A 13,683-nucleotide genomic window follows, 5' to 3' on the forward strand; every position below is an offset into this window, starting at 1 on the left:
GAAATCTTCGTTTCTAATAGCAAAAAAGTGAACAAGATTATTGTTTTCAATCCAGGTACGTCCAGATTTTTTGTTTACGGCAAAAAAGTCATTTTTTTTCTCTCAAACATCTATTAAAGACTGCCTCCTCAAATCAAATGGTTCGTACCTTAGTATTTTAATCTATAGAGTTTATACTGACTGGGGATCATTATTCAGCTGTGTTATTTTAAAACAGGCTTTGGCTTTTCATGAGAGTGTAAGTATATTATAGGATATTACTTTCTGCTTGGTGGAGAATTAGAAGTCAACACGTTCTTGCTCAATCCTGTGTTGCTTTTAAGGTGTCATGGTTGTCATCCTCAGCCTAAGCTATAACCTGAATTTCAAATGACCGAAACCACGTTTGTTTAGACGCAATTGTCAACGCCACCATAGCAAATCACAGGACTTTGACAATCAGTACGTTCCAGCGAAAAATATCTGTATTTACAAGTAAAGAATTGTCGCATACACATTAAATACTAGAGTACACGGAAAATGACAAAGTTTACGAAATCTAGTCTGATTAATCATTTTACAAAACAAACAAAAAAGTCCACGCAAACGGGGATAAAATCACTTGGGCATTTCCTGTACAAAATAAATACATTTTTTTAAAACTTATGATATATTGTTTTTTTGAATTTCTATATATAAAATAAATGGAATGGCTTCATATCTTGTTATCATGGTTCTAAGCTTTGATTAATAAAAACTGCTCATTATGTATTGTTTTCTTAACTTGTATTAACACTTTGCTTACTTTTGATCAAGAAATGTTATTTATTCTACACTGTAGGAATGTCAGATCCGAATCCAGACGCGTCTTCCTCATCTAGTCAACGTTTACTGTTGGTCACTGACAATATCACAGTTGAAAATATAAACGAGGTAATTATTTACACCTTTACAATTCATTCACCAGGTAACTATAATTATGTAATTTATAAATAGAAGGTGTCCATGTGTTGTGACGGGGTATCTATAGTTGTTTTTGTATATAAACTTCACAGAAAGACCACTTGCTAATGTTGGGATTATGATCGTCTTTGAGGGTTTCAAAATTGATAAACATGGTGTTGATTTCCCTTATCTCGTTTGTTCAGTTCTTCTACTTACGTTCTTGTAGATAGAAAGATGTCTGGACATCTGGGACTACAAAAATGAAAATGTCGTTGTCGTTGACTGGCTTGGTAGCGAGAGTGGGACTCGCGCTTTCTTACTCGGTCTTAAAAGGAGTTCCTATGGAAAATAGAATTGTCAATATTTACAGAACTGCAACCTATATACCGGTATTTTGGATAATAGATAATTTTATCCCTCATCGATATGATAATGATGTTAAATGAATCATATCAATATTCTTTGATTAAACTATAACAATCTTGAAATTTATACAAGCAGGACCGTAACTAGGGTTCGAATTCAGGGGAGGCAGGGGTTTGGGGACCGCCGATTGAGGTCGCCCCTAACCCCCCGCCGATCTTTTTCTCGCAGTAAAATGGCTAAAAATGACCCGTAATCCTTCGATTTACTTACTTTAGTCCGACAGCTACAAGCATATTTCAGACGAATTGTGCACATCCTGCTACAAGCATGAAATTTGGAATAAATCTTCCTCAACTATTACTCTTTCATTTCAGATAGGGAGGCATTTGAAAAAAATATCTCACTTCCGGTAAAATCCAAAATGGCGGACATCATACTTAAATCAGCCCTATATCGAAGGCTATTAAGTGAAAAGGTGTTATTATCATGCTAACATAATATTTGGTATCAACCTTTGTTTTGTACTACTTTTGGATATATGATATAGATAAGATGTCTTCAGAAACCCTACTTCCGGTAAAATCCAACATGGCGGATATAGTACTAGAATAAGCTTTTTTTTAGGGAGGGTAATTGAAATGTGTTTTAATGTATTGCTACTATCATTACACTGGGCAGGAACCTTTCTTTTGTGCCTCTCATGGATACAATGTATAAGACATATCTCTTTAAAAACCTTACTTCCGGTAAAATTTAGAATGGCGGACATAGAAATATCAATTTTCTATTTTAATATTAACTTTTTTCAAAATGTAAAGAAAATGTTTTTTGTTGGGTTTTTTTGCTTGTCATTAAACTATTGCTTCTAGTTATCCTCAAAACCACTAAATTTTTTCTAAAGTAAATTTTTAAATCACGCTTCCGGTATTAAAAAAAACCCAATATGGTGGAACTTTCAAAAATGAGTCCTCAATACATATCTTTGATTTAGAGTTTTAGATAGATAAGTTAAAACAAAATAAAATTAGTGAAGTACTAAAACATTTTTCAAATTATTACTATTTGGCTGAAAATACATGTTTATTTACAGTCACCACCACATGTAAACAAAACGGTGCACGGGAGATCCGATTTTCTACATTAACAACGACCGCGACATCCTCTGTATCTGTATCTGTATGAATGCGTTGTCAATACAAATTCTGGCTTTAATATAACGGTTTGAGAGAGCGCTGCCGATTTATTGACGAGGAGTAAGAGCAGATTTCACGCTCTATACGCTTTATGTGTGCACTACAGTGTCGTCTCGCTGATTCGACGCAATCACTGTCTTTACAAAGAATGAGTTTGAGTATTGTGGTGTTTTGCTTAGTGGAATGTCAAAACACTTAGATTGATTCTTTACTTGCTTTCCGCAATATTTGTTGCGTGGTATTCTTCGAACTTCTTTGCAGTTATGTTTCTCTTAGGACGTGCTTTTTGGAGAAATTCGTCTGGTTCAATAGCGGGAATCAGCCCCTAAACCACTTTGTACATAATATCAACTTCTAGCTTGTTCGTCTTGCAATTGTCTGGAGGTCTTGTAGTTCCAGTTTGGCAAGCATATTAGAGACACACCAGTCCTCTCTTGACTTGTAACCTATGGTGATCAATCTTGCCGCTTGACATTATATCCTTTCTAGCTTATTTATGTTTGCTACCACGTTGGGATCCCATACTATGGCTGCACATTCCATCGTTGATCAACGAGCGAGGTGTAATTAAGCTGTTTTTTTTTTTCAATCTTGTGGGCAGTATTTCAAGTTTCTTCTTTGAAAGCCTAGTGTTGAATTTACTTTCTTTGCCACGTTTAATATGTGGGTGGTCCATTTGAGGTCTTTTGAAATTTGTAGGCATAGGTACGGGTTATGCTTGACTTGTTGTAGTATGTGTCCATTTAAACTGTAGATTTTATGGCTTTTGTTTCTGATGCTTAGGATGTAGCATGTTTTTGACATTGAACCGCATTCCCAAGTACATCCACAATGTACAAGCTTCTGACAAAATGATGAGGCCTTAGAAAGAGTTATTTAAAAGTTATCTTCTCTGTCCCTTCGCAATTCATAAGCGCTTGAACTGGGTATCATAAGAGTCAATTCCAAGCTCGTTCCCCTAAACACCTGCCTTAGTATATTGCACGTTGTACCCTCAATTTGTCTTCCCTTTTGCGCAAAGTTATTTTCTTGATTTGTTAACCATGTTAACCCCATCTGATAAGTTTGTGTGATCTTACAGTTAATACTCGGTGATTTAGGCTGATCAATCATCATTCTTTATGTCAAAGTAACATCTTCAAATGCCATCAATGTCTCCCACGCAGTCTTATTTCCCCTTTCAAGCAATCAGAGAACCATATCACAACTGGTAAAGACATGGAGCACAATAAGTGTGTGTTATCACTCATTGCCAGGTGCAGTTGTAAATATATTTATCCAAAGCTTTTTGCCCTCCAAAACACAATCCATAGTTCGTCTACCCCTATCACGGAATAGCGAAACAATAACGACTATTCGAATCATGACTCGTGCAAGTTCGTGGTTCATTGCATCAAACACATGCACCATGATTATATTGTGAACATGGTGATAAACTTGAAATACATCTCGAGGTAGATAAGATAGAATATCCTGAGCATTTGTTTTAAGAAGCAAGAGCTACATTTAGGGGAAAGGAAATACACTGACGAATCAAGAGTCAAAACAAGATTACGACAATAAGAAAGAACTTTTAAGTTTTCATTCGCAACAGCTCACTCAATAGATTTTGAGGGAAAGGTAGTTGTAGCAACAATTACTCAGATGTTTCAAGCTTAGCATCATGTTCACGTAAAGAGGCTGACACTTGAATCAAGATGCATGTGTCTGATGCAGTAAAACACAGACTTAACATAGTCATGACTCGAACATTCGATACTGATGTTGCTGTCATTGCGGTTTCGCTTTTCAGTGACCTAGGGGCAGACAAACTTTGGCTTGCATTTGGAAGTGGGAAAAGCTTCAGATATATATCTATCCATGACCTTTCAAATACACTAGCTATATAGGCATTGAGATATTACACGTCGCTGGAAAAGGAACTGCGTTGGTGACATGGATGGTGTTTAAAGATGTGACTCTATCATTTAGAATGATGATTGATCAGCCAACATCACCAGATATGGATTTGACAATGTCATTGATAGAACGATACGTGGTTTTGTTGTACGATCAAACAAACTTATCAGATGGGGTTAACGAAGCAAGAAAAAAATGTGTTTTTGGAAGAGGAAACACTTATTGAGGCTATTCCCACGACTCGGTCTAGTCTTTTTCAGCAAGTAAAACGTGCAATATACCATAGCGGATGTGAATGAGTAACAAGCTTGGTATTGGTTCCTTTTCTAACTAGTCCATCCCTTATGAATGTCGAAGGGGGAAATATTATCCATGGCACCCTTTTCAACAACTCTTTTGTGAGGCCTCTTAATCTTATCAGGAGCTTGTACATTATAGATGTAGGAAACAATACCATGATCTTTGTAAATTTGGAAAATAAGCTCTCCGATTGTGAGTAAACATGTATATGCGGGCATAAATAAGTCATTCTACCGATGCTTAACAACTTTAGTGATTTTATTTTGTTTTAATCAATCTATCCAAAACTCTACATCGAATATATGGATTGAGGACTCATCTTTGTAATTTTCGCCATATTGATTTTTTACCGGAAGTGTTAATTTTGTATTGAAACATATGCAGCTGAATAGAATTAGTGGTTTTGAGGATGACTTAAAACCAAAAGTTTAATGACAACCCCAAAAAATTCATTTTATTTACAATTTGAAAAAAATTGAATATAAAAATGAAAAATTATCAATATTTCTATGTCCGTCATATTGGATATTATGGGGACGAAGTCCCCAATTACGGTAGAAAAATATATAAAAAAAAAAAAAAAAAAAAAAAAAAAATCGGGAAATTTTCCGAATTTTTCATTCTACTAATGAACTCAAAATCGTTAACTTTTTTTTCAGATCAACTTCCTGTTCCGGTTTTCTCCGCTTTTGCGCAGATATCTGTCTTGTTTGCATGAGCCTTTGAAAAAATTTATATTTATCAGTCTAGTAAAATATAAGATTGGATCTCAATACAAATTCAATTTTAATAATTGTTTGATATGAAAAAACGTTACCTCATGAAAGCGTTTCTTTTGTTTATATCGAATATGACGTCATAACTTGAAGAACGTCACAGCTAATTCCCTAACAACAGAATCAAAATCGGGAACGTTACGTACGGTATTTCGGTTTCTTTTATCAACGTGATTGAATTAAAAAAATAATACATACAGACTTCGTCCCCATTCACAGGTTATGCCTGCCTCATATTACCGGAAGTAAGGGTTTTAAAGACATATGTCTTATACATTGTATCCATGAGAAGCACCAAAGAAAGGTTCCTGCACAATATAATGATAGTAGCAATACTTTAAAACACATTTCAATTATCCTCCCTAAAAATAAGCTTATTGTAGTACTATATCCGCCATGTTTGATTTTACCGGAAGTAGGGTTTTTGAAGACATCTTATCTATATCATATTTCCAAAAGTAGTACAAAATAAACGTTTGTACCAAATATTATGATAGTAGCATGATAATAACACCTTTTCACATACTAGCCTTCGATTTTGGGCTAATTTAAGTATGATGTCCGCCATTTTGGATTTTACCGGAAGTGAGGCATTTTTTTCTGAAATGAAAGAGAAATAGTTGAGGAAGGTGTATGCCAAATTGCTTGTAGCAGGATGTGCACAATTTTTCACAAAGCCGCCGTACTACTTTAAGAAACATCCGTATTGCTTGAAACTGTAAACAATTTTTATACAAAAACAAACTGAGATTGCTGTTTGGGGTGAGACAAGGTTCCGTCTTGAAGGCCCTACTTTGACCTATAATTATTAACATTAAATACATTGTGACCGCAGATTTTGTTCTCAATATGGCTAAAAATCACCCGTTTTCCTTCAATTTCCTTACTTTAAGAAATTCCAACTGACTCCATTTTCAGAAAACGACATCTGTAACAAACATAAACTTTTAGCTACCGCTTTACAAGCAGAGCCAAATACAATGAAAGTCCCAACTATGTACTGGCTTCCGAAGCTACACAAAACACCTTACAAATATATATTTATTTCGTCTTCAAGCCATTGTTCCACTACTAAATTGTCTATTCTTCTTACCAGAACACTTGGTACAATTAAAAACCTGATAATAAATTGTTCAAATAAGGCCTTCGAAAATAGTGGAATTAATTGATAAATTGCATGCTTATATTGGTGATTTTAAATCTGTTCAAAGTTTTGATTTTTCTACCCTGTATACCACATTGCCTCACATTCTCATTAAGAAAAAATTCACACACCTAATTAAATAGGCATTTAAAAAGTCAGAATGTGAATATATATGTTCAAACTCTTTTAGGTCATTTTTTAGTAGCAATAAACACAAAAACTATGTCAATTGGACATGCTTTGATACTATATATGCCCTTGAAATTTTACTAGATAACATTTTTGTTCGCTTTGGGGATTCCGTATATCGTCAGATTATCGGAATTCCAATGGGGACTAACTGTGCACCACTTATTGCGGATCTGTTTTTGTATTGCTATGAGTTACAATTGATGACAAAAATAAGCAAAGACCCATCGAAACAACATCTGATCAACAAATTTAATAATACTTTTAGATATTTGGATGATATTTTGGCTCTCAATAATGACGACTACAGTATGTATATCAAATAAATTTATCCTGTTGAACTTACTTTAAATAAAGTTAATACTAACAATGACTACTGCCCTTTCCTCGATCTTGATATCTATATCATTAACGGAAAGCTGAAAACTAAAATTTATGATAAAAGAGATGATTTTTCATTTCCTATCGTTAATTATCCATTTTTAGATTGTGACGTTCCCTTGTCACCATCTTACGGTGTTTATATATCTCAACTTGTACGATTCGCTCGTGTATGTAACAATGTTTTAGATTTTAACGAGAGAAATTTATGAATTACTGAAAAATTATTACACCAGGGTTTTCGATATCACAAACTAGTCAAAACATTTACTAAATTTTATCATCGGTATAAGGACATCATTCGTAAATATAGCTCAACATGCAAACTTCTTATACGTTCAGGTATTTCACATCCAATTTTTTATGGAAATATTCTTTATAAAGCACAAAGGTGTCAGTATTCACCTCAAAAACTAACAAAACCTTTGAATAGACTTATTAAGAAGGGATATAGTTACGGTACCGTTGTCAGGTCATTAAAGATTGCATATTTTGGCGTTAATATTGATTCACTTATAGGGTCTTTGCATCGGTACTAAACACATTTATTCAAAAAACAGTTGTTGGCATGACACGGGTTATGTTCTTCCCATATATGTTATGATGGTATGATACTAAACCCCTAATGGGAAGGATTGTGCCTGATTTTCATATGATGAAATCATAATCTTTCAGTCAGTTTAATTGAAGTCTGGAGCTGGCATGTCAGTTAACTGCTAGTAGTCTGTTATTTATGTATTATTGTCATTTTGTTTATGTTCTTTGGTTACATCTTCTGACATCAGACTCGGACATCTCTTGAACTGAATTTTAATGTGCGTTTTGTTATGCGTTTACTTTTGGCTAGAGGTATAGGGGGAGGGTTGAGATCTCACAAACATGTTTAACCCAGCCGCATTTTTGCGCCTGTCCCAAGTCAGGAGCCTCTGGCCTTTGTTAGTCTTGTATTATTTTAATTTTAGTTTCTTGTGTACAATTTGGAAATTAGTATGGCGTTCATTATCACTGAACTAGTATATATTTGTTTAGGGACCAGTTGAAGGACGCCTCCGGGTGCCGGAATTTTTCGCTACATTAAAGACCTGTTGGTGACCTTCTGCTGTTGTTTTTTTCTATGGTCGGGTTGTTGTCTCTTTGGCACATTCCCCATTTCCATTCTCAATTTTATAAGTATTGCTAGATCCTGGAAGCAATGTTTATACAAACAACTATTATCTGTATTAAAAGATATTTTTGTTAGAAATCAAACTGGTAAGTTAAAAAAAAAACATATAACGCAAGATCATAGAAAGTAAGATATTTTTTTGTCGAGGACCTTGAATTTCAATATTGTTGAAAGCTGAACAGAAATGTATATATATATATATATATATAACTATAACAACGGACTTTCCAAACTAGTATATACTTAGTTTAGAAAGTCTCTGCTTCAACGAATTTGAGTGTTTAACTACTAAGGCATTGACCATAATGTTCTCGTACGATCGGCCGGGAGACGTTAAAAAAAATGACCCAACAGCTGATTCAGCCGGTAACGAATTTCCGATATCATAAAACATCACAATACAAAGGGAACTTCCTCTGCTTAATGGAGCCTCCTTAATAAATGTGAATAGTTAAGTTTTATTCAAAATTGTTGAAAGCAAAGTTGTATATGTGTTCTCGTACGAAAACTGAATAACAGACGGACGGCCACACGAAAAAAAATTATACTGAAACGGTTCACTTTCGATCAAAAATCCGAAAAATGACAGATATATCACGTATCATGATAACTCTGTTAAAACTGTAAACTTGTGTTGTTTATATTATAAATGCAAGTTCTTCGTGTACATATTGTCAATATTTCATTTTATTACTTTCAAAAAACCATTTTGGTGTGGAAAATTCAGTGGAGGCAGTTGCCTCCCCTTCCTCATAGGTAGTTACGGCCCTGACAAGACATACAATAACACAGTTAAACCGAACATAAATCAATAGGCTTCTACAATTGTAGAAAAATAAACATGACGTAGGTTATATGGCTATTTACAACAGAAACTGCAAAGAAATGAATCAAATTAAAGTAGTTAAGTGCGATATGAACTAGCAAAATTCTAAAAATTTAAAGGGGGACGATAGTAACGACGTTACAAGAACGGATAAACAGCACTGACCGATCTAATAGATATAGGAAGATGTGGTGTGAGTGCCAATGAGACAACTCTCCATCCAAATACAATTTTAAATAAGTAAACCATCATAGGTCAATGTACGGCAATCAACACGGAGCCTTGGCTCACACCGAACAACAAGCTATAAAGGGTCCCAAAAATACTTGTGTAAAACCATTCAAACGGGAAAACCGACGGTCTAAGTGTGTTAATATGTCAAATCAAGTTCAACAAGGTAAAGTAGTAACAACAGACTCTCAGACTAGGTAATTAAACAACCCAAATTAATAGCAGTTAAAATCTGAGACTACTATAACACATCGATGTTATCGATGACCACAAAATAATTACGTTTTGACTGGTCAGTTCAGGAAGTGACCAATCTCTGTGTTATAGTAGTCTCAGTTAAAATATAATAATTAATTTTGACTAAGACTAAGTAGTTGAACGCGAGTTAATACTTATACATCCCTCGAAAATGAATAAAACCAAGCAATTTAAACTAGTATACTCTAGTGTCTCTTGTCTCTTTGACACATTCCCCATTTCTATTCTCAATTTTATAGTATACTTAAGGTAAAGTAAAAGGAACAGAAACTTTAGTTATAAAGTAATATAACCTAAATGTAATTATTATATATATAGCATTGCGCGAATTCGAACTATATCTTAAATTCATTTATCCCATTTGGTTGCAAAGTTTTTGATTTTCTTATGCAAAATCTTTCCCGAATGAGTGGTTACTATCCATCCTATTTGTTTAGTTTACCTGGTCCATCAGACATGTGTGAGCTATTGCCATCACTTGACGTCTGTCTGTCATCATTTCAAAATTAGAAAGCTCACCTCATCTGATTCTTATTGACCAAATAAGTAGGTCCGGTAAGGGCCGATTTTGGCCTCAATTTCAGTTTCTTCTCACGAAAGTTTTTGGACACTTTTTAAACACTTAAGTTAAATTGAGAATGGAATGGGGAATGTGTCAAAGAGACAACCCGACCCCAGAAAAAACGAATAGAGTGAAAAATAAAAAGGCAGGACAGAGATTACAACTAAAAAAAAAATGCAGGACAAAATTTTTCATCCTAGCCCCCCCCCCCCCCCCCCCCCCCCCCCCCTAAAAATCAAATGGTAGCTCCCTAATTTCAAAATAGTACACAAGAAACTGAAATTAAAATAATACAAGACTAACAAAGGCCAGAGGCTCCTGACTTGGGACAGGCGCAAAAATGTGGCTGGGTTAAACATGTTTGTGAGATCTCAACCCTCCCTCTATACCTCTAGCCAATGTAGAAAAGTAAACGCATAACAATATACGCACATTAAAATTCAGTTCAAGAGAAGTCCGAGTCTGATGTCAAAGTGCATACCTGTCAAATGACCCGTATTTTGCGTGTCACACACCCGAGATTTTCACAATTCTGAGGGATCACCCGGGACACCCGCTGGGTCACTGAATAACCAGGGAATTCCGAAAATGACCCGTTTTCACCTTGATTTCTAAGCCTAGGGAATGATTTCATAAGTGATTTTTCTTTGAAATACTGGCAAATTGAATGAACTTTATTCTCACAAAACTACATGTCATATTTACAGAGAAAATATATATTTACAATTACATATATGATTATATAAGCATGCACATGTGTGAACAAAACAAAACGTAACTTAACTTGGAGGACTGACTTTCACCTGTACTGTTTTTATAAACTTACATAATTTTTCTAAAATGATAATATTGTCTGAATTAAATAAACTGTCAAATTTGTATGTATTTGGATTTTTACAGCAATATTCAGGTAGAAATTTCTTTCTCTCTAAATCTAAAGATTTTCAAGTCATTATAATTATTAATGATATTCGTCACCGATTTCACTTGAATTGCATAGATGACAAAGTCTGTCGTTTCGTGACAAGCCTCGCCATCTTCCCGTCTCAATTGGTAAACGGTGACTACCGCATCTAAATTTGCAGTAAACATGTAATAAATTATTAGGCAATATGTTGAGATAACTCTCAAATTTCAGATTATTTTAAAAAATTCTATAACAGACATTTAGGTAAGGTTTCTATCTGTGACAAACATAATTGTGTGAACTGATCTTTAAGCTTTTGTTCCACACTTTTTGACACCCATTTGTCAGCAAAATGAAGGTTCCAAATATAAGACATTCCACAATTATTAAAAATATTTTTAATATAAATCAACCATTTACTTTCAAAACCATAGTTATTTTAATTTATAAGTAATAATTTATAAAGAACATGAGCAATTTTACACTCTTTACCGTTTATAATTCTGCCCCAAAAATTTATCATACGAACTTTTGCATAAAGAAATAATGGGAATCTGCCTAGTTCTGCATAAACTATACAGTCTGGGGTTGATTGCTTCAAATGTAAAATGAGTTTACAAAATTTAAGGTGTACTCGCTCTAACAAGTCAAAGTTTTCAAACCCCCAAATCTCTGATCCATATAACAAAATAGGTACAACAGCCTTATCAAAGAGATCTAGTTGACATCTAGTTGACATCAGAGCAGGCGATAGATTTTCACCTTGCCGTACACCAATTTCGCAAGGGAAGAAGTCAGATTTCTCATTATTGAAAACAACACGGGATTTTATATCGTTATACATGTACATATTTTGTATAACTCGGAAAACTTTTCCTTTAATATTATTATTCAACAGTTTAAATAAAAGGAGATTTCTTTGAATAGAATCAAAAGCTCTCTGAAAATCAATGAACGCACAAAATAACTTTTTTTTCTTTAATTTCAGTAGTTCGAAAAAGGCATAAATAGCAAAAATATGATCGTTTGAGTTGTATCCTGGTCTAAAACCTGCTTGGTTTTCTTCTAAAATTAAAAACTCATCTAAATAATCACAAAGTCTACTGCTTAAAATGGAAGTAAATATTTTACCTAAACTTGATAGTAATGTTATTGGCCGATAGTTTTTCGGTTCCCTTTTACTACCTTTGTTTTTAAACACTGGAATAACATTTCCTAAAAGCCATATATCAGGTAAAAAACCTGTATCAAAAATTAAATTGAACATATACATATTTATCATATACTTAGCATTAACCCTTTCAGCGCCGAGACGTTGTTTTTTCACATGATTACGTTGCCATACATATTTCAATGACGTTACTAAAATGATACGTAACGTAACGTCAACACATTACCGTACAAGCACATGCACGCTATCCTCCGTAATCGATTAATTGGACATCTCATATATTCGGGGAAATTTCCCATATCTCCGGCCACCTTTGAATTAACTTGAGTTCACGTAGCGAATGCGTATTTCCAGTGATTTTTGTTTAATTTTCAGGCTAGAATTCGAAGTTTTTTTTTATTCTTTTCTAGAATACTATTTGAAACACCCGACAATATGGAAATAAATGAAGATTCTTATAGCATGATGAATATCATTATCAATGAAGATATATTGATGAAACTATAGCTCAATTTCTGTATTTTGATATAAAGAGGGTGGTACATGTAAAGGGTTATTTTCGTGCAACATGTTTTGACATTTTTTTTCCACGTGCAGCCGTGAAAAAGGTTGTCGTTATTCATCGTAATTTGTGAAATCGGTAAAAAAATCAATGTGCAAGAAAGTTTTGATTGTTCGTTCATCGTTAAATGGCAATTTTATTTCGCCTTCTTTCGTGTAGTTAGGGGAACATGGTGTAACTCGCACCATAAGAACTATTCAAGCTGATGCATTTTCCCCTGACAACTTTCGTGAAACTTTTTCTTGCGATACTTAAGTGTATACAGTGTTCTACAAATACCAAAATCAATTGTATGTTTATACTCTATGATAAGAGCCTACCCCCTCTCTTTACGCCCTCTATAAAGCATCATCAAATGTAAGATTTGATATCATCGAATGATTAAAAAAAACGAGCAGTGTTCTCAGTTTCTTCATACTTGGCGCGGGTCTGTTTTTTTCTTAAGCACCATCGATGAAGAGTTCGACTGAATACTTTGCAGATCTTTGCATATCACCACAAAATTAGGGATACCAGTATATAGCATTGTTATAATTCAACCCTCATATAAGTCTCAACTTATTGAGTAATAAATAGTTCAGCGGCAAATATTTCACGAATATACAACACTAACTTATCTTTTTTCTGATGTATAATCTGAAATAAGTTTGCTTTAACATTACAATTGTGTGACTTATCTTTCATTTTGATTTGCCGGTTTGGTTTTGAAGAATGTCACTTTTCTGACTAGACCAGTACATGTAGTTGAAAATATTTAGCATTCATTTTGCTTCTTTTTTATATAGCCTAAAATCCTTTTATTTTTTGGTATTCTATAATTCAAGTCAAT

General features: G+C 34.1%; 1 protein-coding gene across 1 annotated transcript in view; it reads left to right on the top strand.

Moving 5' to 3' along the window:
* LOC139482647 (uncharacterized) overlaps positions 1 to 13,683 on the top strand; it is a 256,737-nt gene that overhangs the window by 5,267 nt on the left and 237,787 nt on the right. Inside the window, exon 2 of the mRNA XM_071266634.1 lies at positions 821 to 912. Coding sequence (XP_071122735.1) covers positions 823 to 912 — 90 coding nt within the window. The 5' untranslated portion in view covers positions 821 to 822. The remainder of the gene's footprint in view (positions 1 to 820; positions 913 to 13,683) is intronic.

Source organism: Mytilus edulis, chromosome 7 (assembly GCF_963676685.1).
Source record: "Mytilus edulis chromosome 7, xbMytEdul2.2, whole genome shotgun sequence".
NCBI classification, from domain to species: domain Eukaryota; kingdom Metazoa; phylum Mollusca; class Bivalvia; order Mytilida; family Mytilidae; genus Mytilus; species Mytilus edulis.